The sequence below is a fragment of the Hemitrygon akajei genome, chromosome 3 (assembly GCF_048418815.1).
Source record: "Hemitrygon akajei chromosome 3, sHemAka1.3, whole genome shotgun sequence".
NCBI classification, from domain to species: Eukaryota; Metazoa; Chordata; class Chondrichthyes; order Myliobatiformes; family Dasyatidae; genus Hemitrygon; species Hemitrygon akajei.
Genome location: NC_133126.1, coordinates 189,929,435 through 189,946,322, shown reverse-complemented (window position 1 = coordinate 189,946,322; position 16,888 = coordinate 189,929,435). Strand labels below are relative to the sequence as shown.

The window sequence follows — 16,888 nt, the reverse complement described above, 5'->3', positions numbered from 1 at the left end:
TACCGGTTGTTAGGTTAATTGGTCATCGTATTCCGTCCTGTGATTAGGCTAGGATGAAATTGGTGACTGGTGGGCAACACGACTCAAAGGGGTGGAGGGCCTGTTCCCCGCTGTATCTCAATTAATAAATAAATAATGAGACAAAAACGACATTACCACAGCTCCCAAGCCAATGATACCTGATATTAAAGACAAGGACAAGGCAAGAAGGCAGAGGGGAACACCACCACCTGCAGTTTCCCCTTTCAAAAGCTAACATAACCTTTGAATATGTTGCAACTGCATCATCACCCTGGGTTTAAATCTTGAAGCTCCCTCCTTAGGGACAATTTTGCTCAAATGATTACAGGAGCCAGAAGACCCACACTCAACAAATTCCACAGATATACCACCCTCTGGTTAAAGAAATTCCTCCTCATCTTTGTTCTAAATGGATGACCCAGTCCCTCTATTTTGAGGCTGTGCCCTCTGGTTCTAGACTCCCCAACAATAGTACATATCCTCTCCACATCCACCATATTGAGGTCTTTCAATACTCAATGGGTTTCAATAAGACCCCCCCCCCCCCCCCGGCACCCTCATTATTCTAAATTGCAGTGAGTACAGACCTAGAACCATCAATCACAACTCATATGTTAACCCTGTCATTCCTGGAATTGTTCTTGTGAACCTCCTCTGAACCCTCTGCAATATCAGCACGTCATTCCTTAAATAAGAAGCCCAAAAGTGCTCACAATACTCCAAGTGAGGCTTCACCAGTATTTTATAAAGTCTCAACATTACATCCTTGCTTTTTATATTCTAGTCATCTTGAAATGAATGCTAACATCGCATTCCCCTTCCTCACCACTGATTCAATCTGCAAATTAACCTATAGGGAATCATGCACAAAGACTCCCAAGTCTCTTTGCATCTCAGATTATCACATTTTCTCCCCGTGCAGAAAATAGTCTAAAGTGATCATGTTTGAATTTTCCTTTAAATTTGTATATGGAAGAGGAGTCACAACTTCATAGAGAAATGTGAGTTCCTCTGGCAGCTTATTCCATGTACATACCACCCTCTGTCTGAAGGTTACCCCTCAAGTCTCTTTTAAATCTTTTCCCTCTCACCTTAAACCTTGCCCTCTCATTTCTGGTTCCCCTTCGTTGGGAAAAACACTGTGTGCATTCACCCTGTCAATTCCACTTTTACACAGCTTTATAAGGTCAACCTTCAGTCTCCTATGCTCCAAGGAATAATGTCCTATTCTGCCTAACCTCTCCTGTAACTCAGATCCTTGGATCCTGGGAATATTCCTGTACATTTTCTTTGCTTCCTTTCCAGATTAATGGTGTCTTTGTTATAAAAGAGTAACCAAAGGTGTTCTCAATAGTTCAGATGCAGCCTCTCCAATGTCCAGTACAACAGTAAAATAACATCTCAACTTCTATAGTCACTGTCCTGACTGATGAAAGCCAACATGCCAGACATTTTTTCACTGCCCCATCTACCTGTGATGCTGCTTTCAGGGAATTATAGACTTGTACTCCTAGGATCTTTGTTCTACAACACCCCGCAGGGAACCACCGTTTACTGTAAAGGTTTGACTTCTCAAAATACATCACTCCTCTCTTTCTTCAATTGAATGCCCGTCGCCATTTCTTCTGCTCATTTATCTAGCTGATCGAGATCACACTGTAATTTTTGATAACCTTCTTCACTGTCTATGACACCACCTGTTTTCGTATCATCTGCAAGATTACTAAACATGCCTTACACATTCTCATCCAAATCATTCCTATGCTTGGGGTGTTGCTTGACCACCAGTTGACTTAGAGTGGGAACTCAATCATTGGTGACCTTTCAAGGGCACAAATGCAAGGTTGGCCACACCATAGCACAAGATCAGAAGACATAGGAGCAGAATTAGGCTGTCACGTCTGTTCTACTATCCATAGCAACATAGAGAACCTACAACACAATACAGGCCCTTCGGCACAAACAGCTGTGCTGAACGTGTCCTTACCTTAGAATTACTAGGGTTACACATAGCCTTCTATTTTTCTGAGCACCACGTACCTGTCCAGGAGTCTCTTAAAAGACCCTATCATATCTGCCTCCACTACTGTCACCGGCAGCCTATTCCATGCACTCACCACTCTCTGCGTAAAAAACTTACCCTGACATCTCCTCTGTACCTACTCCCCAGCACCTTAAAACTGTGCCCTCTCGTGTTAATCATTTCAGCCCTGGGGAAAAGCCACTGACTATCCACACGATCAATGCCTCTCATCATCTTGTACACCACTATCAGGTCACCTCTCATCCTCTGTCGCTCCAAGGAGAAAAGGCCGAGTTCACTCAACCTATTCTCATAAGGCATGCTCCCCAATCCAGGCAACATCCTTGTAAATCTCCTCTGCACCCTTTCTATAATATCCACATCCTTCCTGTAGTGAGGCGACCAGAACTGAGCACAGTACTCCAAGTGGGGTCTGACCAGGGTCCTAAACAGCTGCAACATTAACTCTCTGCTCCTAAACTCAATCCCATGATTAATGAAGGCCAATGCACCGTATACTTTCTTTTTTTTTATTTCACCCAACAGATGAGATATGTTTAATGAACATAATAAACAGAGAGGATCTTACAATAAAGGCATCAATTACTCGTAGTTTTGCTTCCTCAAATACATCAAGTTCTTTAACCAGAATGGAATTTGTTAATACAGTAATGTTAATTATTTATTTATTTTTTTTATTTTTTAAAAAATATTATTTATTTATTGAATTTTAGAGATTACAAAGAATAAATGTGATAATAAAATAATAAGAAAAATGATATTAACCCTCCCCCCTCCCTTTAACCCTTATCTAAAGAAAGAGAAAAAAAAAGAAAGAAAAGAGAAGAAAGATTGCCTGGATATCGGAGGATACCCACATGCTCCATGGAGTTCAAAATAATTTTAATATTTATTTTCACTTTCCCCAATTACTATAATTTTATCTTCAAAGGACCTATGTATCTAATCCTATCTTTTGTAAGTATGGTGACCAAATTTTCAAAAATATATCATATCCATTTCTTAAATTATACGTAATTTTTTCAAGTGGAATACAACTATGTATTTCATTATTCCAACGATCCATAGTTAAATTTAAATCAGATTTCCAAGTAACTGCGATAACTTTTTTGGCTACTGCCAAAGCAATTTTTATAAATTTTTTCTGGTACTTATTCAATTTAAATTTCGTTATTGTCCCTTTAATGTCTCCTAATAAAAATAATAATGGACTATGTGGAAGTTGTACTCCAATAATTTGTTCCAATAAAAGTCTTAAATTAATCCAAAATGGTTGAATTTTAGAACAAGACCAAGTAGAATGTAAAAAAGTACCAATTTCTTGTTTACGTCGAAAACATTGGTCAGACATATTTGAATTTAATCTATTTATTTTCTGTGGTGTTATATATAATTGATGTAAAAAATTATATTGTATTAATCTAAGTCGAACATTTATTGTATTTCTCATACTATCAGAACATAATCTTGACCAATTTTTTCCATCAATTTTAACATTCAGATCAGATTCCCATTTTTGTCTTGATTTATGAATTCCTAATTTAATTGTCTGCTTTTGAATCAAATTTGATTGATTTATGGAATAAGGTAAATATGGACGATGAGATAAAGAAATCTTTATTAGCAAAAAGGACTTTAATTCAAAATAGGCTTATTCCTTTTACAATGGATAATAAACTTTTACATAATTGGTTTCAAAAGGGGATTAAATATATAGGTGACTGTTTTGAAGGAGGTATATTGATGTCGTTTGATCAATTAAAAAATAAATATAAAATATCAAATAACACTCTTTTCTGTTATTTTCAATTAAAAGCCTATTTACGAGAAAAGCTGGGACAAACAATGTTGATGCCAAAACCTAGTGAAATAGAAATATTAATTCAGAAAGGAAAAATTAAAAAATTTACATCTTGTATGTATAATTTGATTCAAAAACCGTATGCTTTCTTAATCACAGAGTCCACCTGCGCAACAGCTTTGAGTGTCCTAGGGACAAGATCCCTCTGATCCTCCACACCGCCAAAAGTCTTACCATTAGTACTATATTCTGCCATCATACTTGACCTACCAAAATGAACCACTTCACACTTATCTGGGTTAAACTCCATCTGCCACTTCTCAGCCCAGTTTTGCATCCATTCAATGTCCCACTGTAACCTCTGACAGCCCTCCACACTATTCACAACACCCCCAACCTTTGTGTCATCAGCAAATTTACTAACCCATCCCTCCACTTCCTCATCCAGGTCATTTATAAAAATCACAAAGAGTAGGGGTCCTAGAACAGATCGCTGAGTCACACCACTGATCACCGACATCCATGCAGATTATGACCTGTCTACAACCACTCTTTGCCTTCTGTGGGCAAACCAGTTCTGGATCCACAAAGCAATGTCCCCTTGGATCCCATGCCTCCTCACTTTCTCAATAAGCATTGCATGCAGTAACTTGTCAAATGCCTTGCTGAAATCCATGTACTCTGCATCTACTGCTCATCCTCAAAAAATTCATTCAGGCTCATAAGGCCTTTGACAAAGCCATGCTGACTATTCCTAATCATATTGTGCCTCTCCAAATGTTCATAAATCCTGCCTCTCAGGATCTTCTCCATCAACTTACCAACCACTGAAGTAAGACTCACTGGTCTATAATTTCCTGGGCTATCACTACTCCCTTTCTTGAATAAGGGAACAACATCCGCAACCCTCCAACCCTCCGCAACCTCTCCCATTTCCATTGATGATGCAAAGATCATTGCCAGAGGCTCAGCAATCTCCTCCCTCACCTCCCACAGTAGCCTGGGGTACATCTCGTCTGGTCCCGGTGACTTATCCAACTTGATGCTTTCCAAAAGCTCCAGCACATCCTCTTTCTTAATATCTGCATGCTCAAGCTTCTCAGTCCGCTATAAGTCAGCCCTACAATCGCTAAGATCTTTTACCATAGTGAATACTGAAGCAAAGTACTGATTAAGTACCTCTGCTATCTTCTCAAGTTCCATACATACTTTTCCACTGTCACACTTGATTGGTCCTTTTTTTTTTATGTCTTATCCTTTTGGTCTTCACATACTTGTAGAATGCCTTGGGGTTTTTTAAAATCCTGTATGCCAAGGCTTTCTCATGGCCCCTTCTGGCTCTCCTAATTTCTTTCTTAAGCTCCTTCCTGCTAGCCTTATAATCTTCTAGATCTCTATCATTACCTAGTTTTTTTTGAACCTTTTATAAGATCTTCTTTTCTTCTTGTCTAGATTTACAACAGCCTTTGTACACCACGGTTCCCGTACCCTTCCATCCTTTCCCTGTCTCATTGGAATGTACCTATGCAGAACACCACGCAAATATCCCCTGAATATTTGCCACATTTCTTCCGAACATTTCCCTGAGAACATCTGTTCCCAATTTATGCTTCCAATTTCCTGCCTGATAGCCTCATATTTCCCCTTACTCCAATTAAACACTTCCCTAACTTGTCTGTTCCTATCCCTCTCCAATGCTATTGTAAAGGGGAGAAAATTGTGATCACCATCTCCAAAATGCTCTCCCACTGAGAGATTTGACACCTGACACCTGACCAGGTTCATTTCCCAATGCCAGATAAAGTACCTCTTCTGCCTCCTTCCCTGCCCTTTCTGAAACATCTGAAGCCTGGCACTCTAAGTAACCATTCCTGCCCCTGAGCCATCCAAGTCTCTGTAATGGCCACAACATCATAGCTTCAAGTACAGATCCAAGCTCTAAGCTAATCTGCTTTGTTCATAATACTCCTTGCATTAAAATAGACACATCTCAAACCATCGGTCTGAGCATATCCCTTCTCAATCGCCTGCCTATACTCCCTCTCACACTTTCTCCAAGCTTTCTCTATTTTTGAGCCAACTGCCTCTTCCTCCGTCTCTTCAGTTCGGTTCCCACCCCCCAGCAATCCTAGTTTAAATTCTCCCCAGTAGCCTTAGCAAACCTCTCTGCCAGGATATTGGTCCCCCTGGGATTCAAGTGCAACCCATCCTTTTTGTACAGGTCACTCCTGCCCCAAAAGAGACCTCAATGATCCAGAAATTGGAATCCTTGCCCCCTGCTCCAATCCCTCAGCCACACATTTATCCTCCACCTCATTCTATTTCTATACTCACTGTCACATGTCACAGGCAGTAATCCCAAGATGGTCCTAATTCTCAACTTCCTTCCTATCTCACTGTAGTCTGCTTTCAGGACCTCCTCCCTTTTCCTGCCTATGTCGTTGGTATAAATTTGTACCATGACCGCTGGCTGTTCTCCTTCCCACTTCAGGATATTGTGGATGCGATCAGAAACATCCCGGAATCTGGCACCTAGGAGGCAAATTACCATCCATTCTTCTTTCCTGCATCCGCAGAATCACCTGTCTGCACCTGTCTGACCCCCTAACTATAGAGTCCCCTATCACCGCTGCCTTCCTCTTCCTTTCCCTACCTTTCTGAGCCACAGGGCCAGATTCTGTGCAAAGGCACGTCCACTGTTGCTTCCCCCAGGTAGGCCAATGCCCCCCCCCCCCCAAAAGTGCTCAAGCAGGAGTACTTATTGTCAAAGGGTACAGCCACAGGGGTACTCTCTAGCTTCTGACTCCTGCTCTTCCCTCTCCTGACTGTTACCCACTTATCTGTCTCCCCAGGCCCTGGTGTGACTACCTGCCTATAGCTCCTCACTCTCCCTGACCAGACAAAGGTCATCGAGCTGCATCTCCAGTTCCCTAACCCGCTCCCTAAGGAGCTGCAGCTCGACGCAGCTGGCACAGATGTGGCCGTCCGGGAGGCTGGGAGTCTCCAGGACTTCCCACATCTGACACCGAGCACAGAACACCGGCCTCACACACATACTTCTTGTCTGTCTTCAACACAGGCAACCAACCTCACCTTGACCCGTCATCGCCGAAGCCCTGTTGAGCCAAAGCCTTCCTATTCTGTCTCCCTCCACTGTGTTGTCCGCTCTATAAAGCTGTCTCCTTTTAAACTCTTCTCGCTGATCTCACTGGCTGACGTCCACGGGTTTGCGCAGTCATTCCCCGATCAAACCGTTGAAGAAATAGGTGATTTATTTTCCCTCAACCCCATTTTCTTGCCTTCTCCCGATAACCTTTAATTCCCTTACTTATGAAGAACCTATCAACCTCCACTTTGAATATCCCCAGTGACTCTTGACCTGCACAGTCATCTGTGGCAATGGATTCCACCTTCTAGCTAAGGAAATTTCTCATCTTTGTTCTAAAGGGACATCCTTCTTCTATTCTCAGTCTGTGCACTCTGTTCCTAGACTCTCCCAATACTGGAAATGTCCTCTCCATGTCCACTCTATCTAGTCCTTATAATGTTCTGTAGGTTTCAATGAGATTCAGCCTCATTCGTAGACATAAGAGGAGAATTAGGCCATTGAATTTGCATCGCCTTTCGATCGCGGCTGATTTATTTTCCTTCAGCTCCATTCTCCTCCCTTCTCCTTGATGCAACCAAGAGATATAGGAGCAGAATTAGGCCATTTATCATTTATTTTCATTGCCTAATTAAAGGCAATGCAATTGGTTCAATTTTGTAGAAAAATAGAACTGCAAAGAAAGATCTAATCAAAAAAGGGTCCTGCTCTTGTAAATTAAAATGGGCTGGAGATTTTAATTTTGTGCAATTTGATAAGTACAGCATAAAGACAGACAAATAAGCTCCAACCTTAAAATTAACATTTCCATGCAAACAAGAAGAATCAAAGCTGTAAATGAGCAAACCTGATTGGTGGTTGCCGTGGCTACAAAGGGGACACTTGTGGCAGACGTTGTTGCCGCGGAAACAGCTGCATGATTAGCACCGTGCATCATGGGTACTTTTTTTTTAAAGTTGGTGGGAAATTGCGAAAGAGCAGCAGAGGAGGAGCACAAGGGAGGAATTTAGGGTAGGAGTGGAGGAGGGAGAGAGGGTAGGGAGAAGCGATGATAACAATGCATGGAGGAGAGTTGAACATCACCAGCGGGTGCCATTATAACAGGACAGTAAATGACCAGGAGAGAGGAAAGGAGAGGTTGGAAAGTGGGACAAGTTAGGATGAAGAGAGAAGAAATTGGATAGTGATTAAGAATGGGGAGAGGAGAAAGCAGTAAACATTACATAATATCAAAAAGAGAGACAAAAAAGGAAAATACTGATTAACAACATATAGGTAAATCATTTTGATAAATTCATAAATATTGATATTACATATCTTTAAAAAACATCAATTAGGGTTATATTATATAACATGAAGCAGTTTAAAATGTTACTCTATGTATACTTTCAAACATTTAATTAAGCACAGGTCATTAAAAAGTATCAATAATTATCCATTATTGCAAAGCGAGATTTATAAAAGTTTTACTGCTTCATAATAATTAATAGGATCGTTTGAATAGCTATATTATATAACAAAGAGCTCGAATAATTCAAACTGTCCTCAGCAGAGAGAAGCGCAATCCATTCAAAGTCCACTTTGGCTTTTTGACCAAACTTGTTGGGAGTTGGCTGAGTCCAAACAGACAATTAATTTCTGCAGAACAGATTTAATTGTTTTGGTGGGAGAAGTGAATTTTTGTGGACTGGGTGTTGGGTATAAGGGCATATTGGCATTGGAGGTTTCAATATATACCACATGGTTTAAAGGAGCATATCACTGTTGGAAGGAACTATTATCAGAGAGGAAGCAAAGAACATTTTGTTTTCATCCAGTGACCTAGAATGCTTGAACTGCAACAGAGGAGGAAGGAGAAGGAAATATTGTGTGGCAAAAATAAAGAGGAAATCCACCATGACCAGTTTCAGGCCTGGCTGTGAAAGGAGGAGAGTATGACGTGACTAGCAGCCACATCCTGTAAAAACCCAGAGCTATAGAAATGCCAACAGAAGCTCCAATGACCCCTCTCCTGGGAGTGGATTGATCTGTCATGGCCTATGCTCCAGTAGAGGTGATGTCTTAAAAAGAAGAAAAAAAGGAGGGAATGAACCTATCTGGAAAAATCATTTAGAGAGCAGTCAAGTTTATGATAGGCCACAAGGCCTCTTTATACTTCTGATCCTCTTCAGTGGAAGTTACCATGAAGTTTGAATCATTTACTTTCACACTCTCTATCAGGGAGCAAGTTGGGCAGTTTCAAAGCCTCCAACAATTGTTTTTTTATGAGGCAAACTCAAGAATAAGGTCTCTATATGACCGTGCTTCATGCAAGAGGACGATTTTGGACCAATGAGACTCCATGCTGGAGAATGAATCAACCAATGAAACTTCCAGCTGAGAACCATTAACCAATGGCACTTTATGCTGGAGAACCAATGCACCATAACCCTGTCTCACCACACATAGTTGGCAAAGTAATATGAGAGTGTAATCAATTTATGTGACAGATGTATTTGGGAAAAAAGTGTATCCCATCTAGTCCCATTCATTGAAAGTGGAGCCAGTAAGTCTCCTATTGTGCCTCTTTATTTTAGTACAGGGTCTTTGGCACAAGGTTATCCTGACAGGTGAGGAGAAGGAACTGAAGACAAGTTGCTAAGGTCTGCTGCCTGATTGTTGGAGAAGATGCCAAGTACAAGGGGAAGCAGGCACATGGGGAAAGACCAGTGGTGGGAGCAAGACTTGAGACAGTAATTAGATGGGACGGGCACAGATGCAATGCCAACAGTGCGTGGAGCTGATCTCGGCAGTGGACTTTGAAGGGACAGTGAGTAAAAATTGTACGGGTACAGATAGTCAAATAACAAAGCTGGCACCTACCAACACTTGTAGCGGGTGTCATGCACAATATTGAGCCTGCCCATCATGCATTGCAACAGGAAGGTGGATTTGAAAGGGGAAAAGAATTAAAACAACCCATCACATGTGTAATTAGAAATCATTGTCACAAGGAGGAAACAATTTGTTATTGAGGGAACAGGAGCTTGTGCTGTTTAAGTACACTCAAATCACACAATAGCCTAATCTACAAGAAAATAATGTGTTCTGTGTGAAACACATACTTAAAACATGTGTGCTGGTAGCTAACACTGATTAATATATAGTTTTTTCTTTGCTGGTTTTTGCACTGTCAGTCACCACACAGCTCAGACGAGCAAGGGGTCGTCCCTATCTATGATTGTGCAGCATGGTAGCAGAGCTGCAAGCACAACGCTCTTATAGCTCGGGGGCATCAGAGTTTGGAGTTCAATTCTTGCACCGTCCGTAAGGAGTTCGCACATTCTCCCCGTAACCACGTGGGTTTCCTCCGGCTGCTCTGATTCCCTCCCACTGTCCGAAGATGTACCAGTAAGTGTGTTAATCGGTCATTGTAAATTATCCTGTGATTAGACTAGGGTTAAATAAGTGCTGCGGCTCGATGGGCAGAAGGGCCTGTTCCAAGCTGTATCTCTTTATAATTGAAAATTACCTGTAATGTTTCCACGCCACCCACGTGTATAACAGGATGCCTGAAAGTCTACCCTTGAGGAAGGTTATGTCTGGAGGAACAGTCCTCTGATGGAACCTTAAACTCAGATCCTCTAAGCTGAACAGAAAAGATCCCATGCTAGTGTTTTGAAGAGCAGGGGTTCTCCATTGTTCCAGCCACAGTTTGACACTGCTGAGAGGTTTACAATCATCGACAGATACAGCACAGAAACAAGCCTTCTGGCCCTTTACACTGCATTAATTCTGCTTTTTTAAAACTCTCACCGCATTCCCATCACTTTCTCCCCAGATTCTACCACGTGCCGAACACACCAGGAGAAATTTGCAGTGGCCAATTATCCTACCAAGTTGCACTTCTTTGGGATATGGGAGGAGGGAACCTGCATGCTTGCTGGGAGAAGGTGCAAACCCCTCACAATCAGCGGCAGAGGTCAGGATCAAATCCTCACCCTGGTGCTGTGATGTGGGGGCTGTACCGACTTTTATAAATAATCTAATTATTTACCTCATTAGTGATCTGGTTGCCATGTCTCCCAGATTACCATAGGAATCTCAGAATGGATTTGATTTTTAGGATGGATCTATACTTGGCGGCAAAGTGAAAACAGAAGTGGTTTAAGAATTACAACAACTGTTTTTGATCTCTCTGTATCTGCAGTGAAGCTGTGCCATGCAAGCAGTAGCCACCAGGAGGCGTGCAAGAGACACAGGAGATGGCAGATGCTGCAATCTGAAGCAAGAAACGACTTGATAGAGGAATTCAGTCCATGAGGGGAAAGGGTTTGTCCTTTGGGGCCTAAACGCCGCTACAGGACGTCAATTTCTAGAGGTGTATAGAGGAGAACATTCTGACCTGTCTGGTATGGGTGACCCTACCAAGAATCAAAGCACAAGGCCTTGACTCCAGCCAACATAGCTCTCTGGGTCATTGAGACGTGGAAACCTCTAAGCTCCTTCGGCAAGGTTGTGGCCATCTTGGAGGCCCGTGTGGTCCGTGAACATTACCCCATTATACCTTTTTTTTGTGCACTATTTATTTTTTATATAAGTTGCAGTAATTTGTCTTTGCACTGCACAGCTTTTGCAAGACAACAAATTTCATGTCATATAAACCTGATTCCGCAGAATGAAAGGAAGATTGTGAGTTTATACCGATCTTCAGAATCAGAGCCAGGTTTAATACCACTGGTATATGTTGAGAAATTTGCTGACTTTGTGGTAGCAGTACAATGAAATAATAATAATAGAAAAAAAACATGAATTGCAGTAAATATATATATATATTTACATTAAATAAGTAGTGCACAAATAGAAATAAAGAAGTAGTGAGGTAGTGTTCATGGGTTCAATGCCTATTCCTGAATTGTTGAGTGTGTGCTTTCAGGCTTCTGTACCTCCTTCCTGATGCTAGTAATGAGGACAAGGCATGACCTGGGTGATGGGGTCCTCAATGATGGATTCTGCCTTGAAGATGTATGGAGGCCAGTGGCCATGATGGAGCTGATTAAGTTTACAATTCTCTGCAGCTTATTTCGATCCTGTGCAGTAGTTTCCCCTCCCCCCCCCCCATACCAGACGGTGATAGAACCAGTTAGAATGCTCCCCGCGGTACATCTGTAGAAATTTGCCAGTGTCTCAAACTGCGGTTGATTTTTAAACAAAGTTGATGGTGGTCCCTTGCTTTGAACCTGGCTGACAGTGCTGGCAGTGTAAAGGTTTAACTGAGATCCGACAGTGGATTTGGTTCACTCTAGTAACTCGTTTGTCCAAAGGGGCTTCGGTTCCATGGGGGGGGGGGGGGGGAGAAATGGTAAAGAGTGCAACTGAGCTGCAAGAGCCCTTTAAATTTCAATGGCACAACGTGTAAGCTTAGACAGAGGGAGCCCAATAACAGATTTGGACATTGTTCATACCAGCACACATTGCTGCCTTCAGGGAAATGTGAAGCAAATAAAACGAGAAAGCAGTGGTGATAATATTATCAGCTTTGTTGCAACAACACCCATGGCTGAATGCTGTGGGCCCCCTGAAGGTGTTGAAAGAGAATTCCGAGGGGTTTTAAAATGACAATCCTTTTCCATGGTCAGTCGCACTGGCTGATCTTCCATTACGTTTCCTCCTTTCAAGTCAAGGGATAGTCTTAATGTGTTTTGCACGGGGACCCACAGCAATCACTTTTACAGGTATAGACTATTTAAATAAAGGTACAGTGATGAAACACAATACCAGAGACAGAAGGAAATAAGAGAATGCCGCAGCTCATGCCAGGAACTATAAATCTGCCTTTCTGCCTCAACAGTTAATGAAATTGCTGGAAGGTAGATTAACCCTTTCATTAATGACAGGACAGCATTCTGCAATATCCTTTGCTTCACTCTGAAAGCACGTGGTGGGCTCAAGACAGACTGCAGTGATCGGTGTCTGCAGTGCGTTGACATCAGTGCTGTTAAGGAGACACTCGGCCCATTGCTTTTGTGTTGTTCTTTTGCTACACTGATTCAGGAAACTTACCCTATTAGCCTATTTCTTCACCCCTGCCCCCGTTCCTCAGCACATCATAGGAATCAGCCTCCCAAACTCTGTCTACACTTCTCATAGCCTCAGTAAAGCAGCCAGTATAATCAAAGACCCCACCCATCCATTGGACAGAGCAACATAAGGCGATAAGACATAGGAGCAGCTTTAGGCCATTCAGCCCATCGAGTTGTTCTGCATGTATCACCTTGTGCTGTTATTGTACCTGCCTTAACCACTTCCTCTGGCAGCTTGATCCACACACCCACTACCCTCTGGGCCCCTTTAAACCTTTCACTCGTCACCTTCAACCTTTGCCATCAAATCCAGGGAAAGAAAAACAATACGTGTTCACCTAGCACAATAGCCTGCCTCCCCTCCATGGACTCCCTCTGTACTCTTGCTACCCCAAGAAAGCAGCCAGCATTATCAAAGGCCGCACTCACCGCAGGCTTTCTCTCTTCTCCCTTCTCCCATCAGGCAGAAGGTACTAAAGCTTGAGGCCACGTACCACCAGGCTCAAGGACAGCTTCCTTCCCACTGTTATCAAACTCTTGAACTGTAAGATGGACTCTTGGTCTGACAATCTACTTCATTATGAACTAATACTTCCTCAGGACTTGCACCAACAGGTTCAAGAACAGTTACTATCCCTCAACCATCAGGCTCTTGATTAGAAGGGAATAACTACACCCACTCACCCCATCACTGCAATGTTCCTACAACCGATAATCTCACTTTAAGGGCTCCTTATCTCCTTATCTCATGTTCTGGTTTTTTAGTGCTCTTCATTGATATTTGCATTTGCACTGTGTGTTCTTTTCTGCACTCCAGCTGATCTTTCATTGATCCAGTTATAGTTACTATTCTATAGACTTGCTGAGTATGACCACAGGAGAATGGATCTCAGGGTTTTATGTGGTGACATACACGTACTCTGGTAATAAAATTTACTTTGAACTTTGAGCACCACACCCAACAATCCTGCAGGCTTCTACTTCATCCACTCTAAAGTAACCCCATCGTAAAAGCAGGGGAAGATGTTCACCAATGGCCTTGAGCAAGAACTCCTAGTGGCACAGGGCCTGGTGGGCCCTCAGAAAGCCCCAGGCTGAATGGGCCTGGGAACATGCAATCCAGTCGGATGCTGGGTTTTCAACTGTGTTGAGCAGAACAAAATGGACTTCAACTTGTGTCCGGAGTGGTGAAAAGTGGATATAGTCATAGAGTTGTAGAGCACTACAGCACAAAAGCAGGCCCTTCAGCCCATCTAGTCTGTGCCGAGCTGGTCTTCATCTAGGCAGAAGACCAGTCACCACTCCTCCTGCATCCGGTCCATAGTCCTCCATATCCCTCTCATCTATGAACCTCTCCAAACTTCTCCTAAATGTTACAGAGAACATGCAACAGTATAGCACAGAACAGGCCACTTAGCCCAGAATATTGTGCCAATCCTTTAACCTACTCCAATATCTATCTAATGCTTCCCTCCCACATCACCCTCCATTTCTCATGTCCCTATCTAAGAGTTTCTTAAGTGTCTCTAATGTATCTACCTTTACCACCACCCATCCCCTTATACCCAACACTTCCTTGGTAAAAAAAAATGACCTCTGACATCCGTCCTACACTTTCTTCCAATCACCTTAAAATTATGCCTTCTCGTATTAGCCATTTCTGACCTGGGAAAAAATGGTGCTGGCTGTCCACTCTACCTGAGCCTCTTATCACCTTATACACTTAAACAGTCTTATCATTCAGATAAATGGTTTAATCAAAACCCCTTTATGGCATCTCACAGATAAGTCCATCTCGTGGCTCTTACGATCACTGCGTCACTGTGTAAAATCTAATACCTGTCTCCACTTCTCTTTTCTTCATGATGGATGGACCATACAAATGCATGTTTAAAGTAAACCTGGGCTAACAGGCTCATGCAGAGCCGGCTCAGAGGAGATCTAAACTGGAGCTGGGACATTCGGCAGTCGTAAAGTCAAGCAGAAGGGAAGCAGACATTTCAACCCAGCTCGACCATGTTGAGCAAGGTGCTACAAGAGCCGGTCCCATTTGTCTGTATCTAAACCAGAAGTCCCCAGCTTCTTTTTTAATGCCACGGACACCTACCGTTGACAGGAAGGTGCCAGTAACCATGCATTACAACAATGGTGTGTGGAAGAGCAGCGCTGAATGCACAACGCAGGAGGTACCTGATAAAGGGGCCACCGCGTGTATATCAGCCATGTGGCAAAGAAGACTTAATGGGCCAAATGGCTCAATTCTGTTCCTATGTCTTAAGCTCTTAATTCAGAATTCACAACTCTTAGGCCTAGAGATATGAGTCTAGAGAGAATCTTGCAAAGGGGGGGGGCGTGTACTTGAGCCCAGCTTAAGTAATTAAATTAATTAATGTGATTATAGTGCTTTATGTTTGGATATCATTTACAGGCATATTAAAAACAATATTTCTCTGAGATAATTGATTTTTGAACATTGCTTAATTTTGTCATGTTTATTTGTTAAAAGCTAGCTGCTTTTGTGCCATAGATGTCATTAAACCTGAAATAATGGTGTTTGAGATTACATCTGCTTTTTCTCTGGTGCATTTTCGGATTTCCAATTTACAAGCAGTCACTCAGTTCCTCAAAACACCAGCAGGGGGAGCATGGAGACAGAAGAGACTGAGAGGGACATGACTTTCATCCCAGGAGTGTGCATGTGATTGAAGCCACATTTCCAAAGTACACACACATTGAGGGTGTTCCTGTTATTGCCCTTCCTGCTCAGGGTAGGTTGCTTGGCCGTTTCTGCTTGGACCCATATTATGTTGGTCTTAGTCATCCATGGCTCAGCCTTGGCAAACCAGGTGGGGTTTCTTTTGCAATCCAGTCACACAGAGCCAATGTCCACCACTAATAACAATCCTCCAAGCTCTTCTTTCCCCTCACAACTCAGAAAGAGAGAGAGAGAGAGAGAGAGGGGGGGGGGGGGGGAGAGAGAGAGTGGGAAAAGTACTCTGAGTGACTGGCTGGCTGTTCTGGCCCTAGCAGAGATTGATTTTTGATTGGTAAGGGTGTTAAGGTTTACAGGGAGCAGGTGGGAGAATAGGTTTAGATAAAAGATCATCCATGAGTGAATGGTAGGATAGAGTCCATGGGCTGAATGGCCTAATTCTGCATCTATATATCTAATGGTCCTAGGGAAGAAACAGGTGGATAGGTGGAGATGGGGATAGGGTTTGCAAAGAGGGGACAAGGAAAGGTGAAGGAATGGGGGTGGGGGGTGAGTAAGAGAGAGATGGTGAAAGATACAGAATGCAAAATACTGCAGATTCAGAATGTCTGCAATAAAACTGCAACTGCAGGAAACACTCAGCATCTGTGGAGAGAGAAACAGTTGATCATTTTAATGGAAGGACATTGGCTCTGCTGTTCTCTCTACAGACGCTGCCTGACCAGCTGAGTATTTTCTGCATGTTCACCTTCTGGTACAGATTTGATTTGATTGATGGGAAAACCTGTCTGTGAGATGTCAAGGAAGAACGTTAATTCCACTCAGTGAGTGGTGAAGTCCCAGAACTCACCATGTTATTGCTCGGTAGAGGAAGAAACAGGGCAGTTGCTTATTTAATGGTGTTAGCCCAAGTTACTTTATCTTCTGCACTTGTATGGTCATTGATCATAAGAACAGACGAGTAGCGCACACAAACAGGCCCTCCAGCCTACAATGTTGTGCTAAACCAATTAAATTAGTAATCCAAAGTTCAACTAAACATCTCTTCTGCCTTTACAATGTCTGTATCCTCTTTTCCTCACATTCATGTGTCTGTCGAAACGTCTCTTAAAATCCCTAAAGCATCTGCCTCTACCATCAC

General features: G+C 42.6%; 1 protein-coding gene across 1 annotated transcript in view; it reads right to left on the bottom strand.

The window, feature by feature from the left end:
* Nucleotides 1-16,888, bottom strand: part of LOC140725757 (muscleblind-like protein 1) — a 757,760-nt gene that overhangs the window by 12,406 nt on the left and 728,466 nt on the right. The window contains exons 8-9 of the mRNA XM_073041630.1: nucleotides 9,835-9,873; nucleotides 7,820-7,914 (exon numbers count right to left, since the gene is read on the bottom strand). Of these exons, the coding sequence (XP_072897731.1) occupies nucleotides 7,820-7,914; nucleotides 9,835-9,873 (134 nt within the window). The remainder of the gene's footprint in view (nucleotides 1-7,819; nucleotides 7,915-9,834; nucleotides 9,874-16,888) is intronic.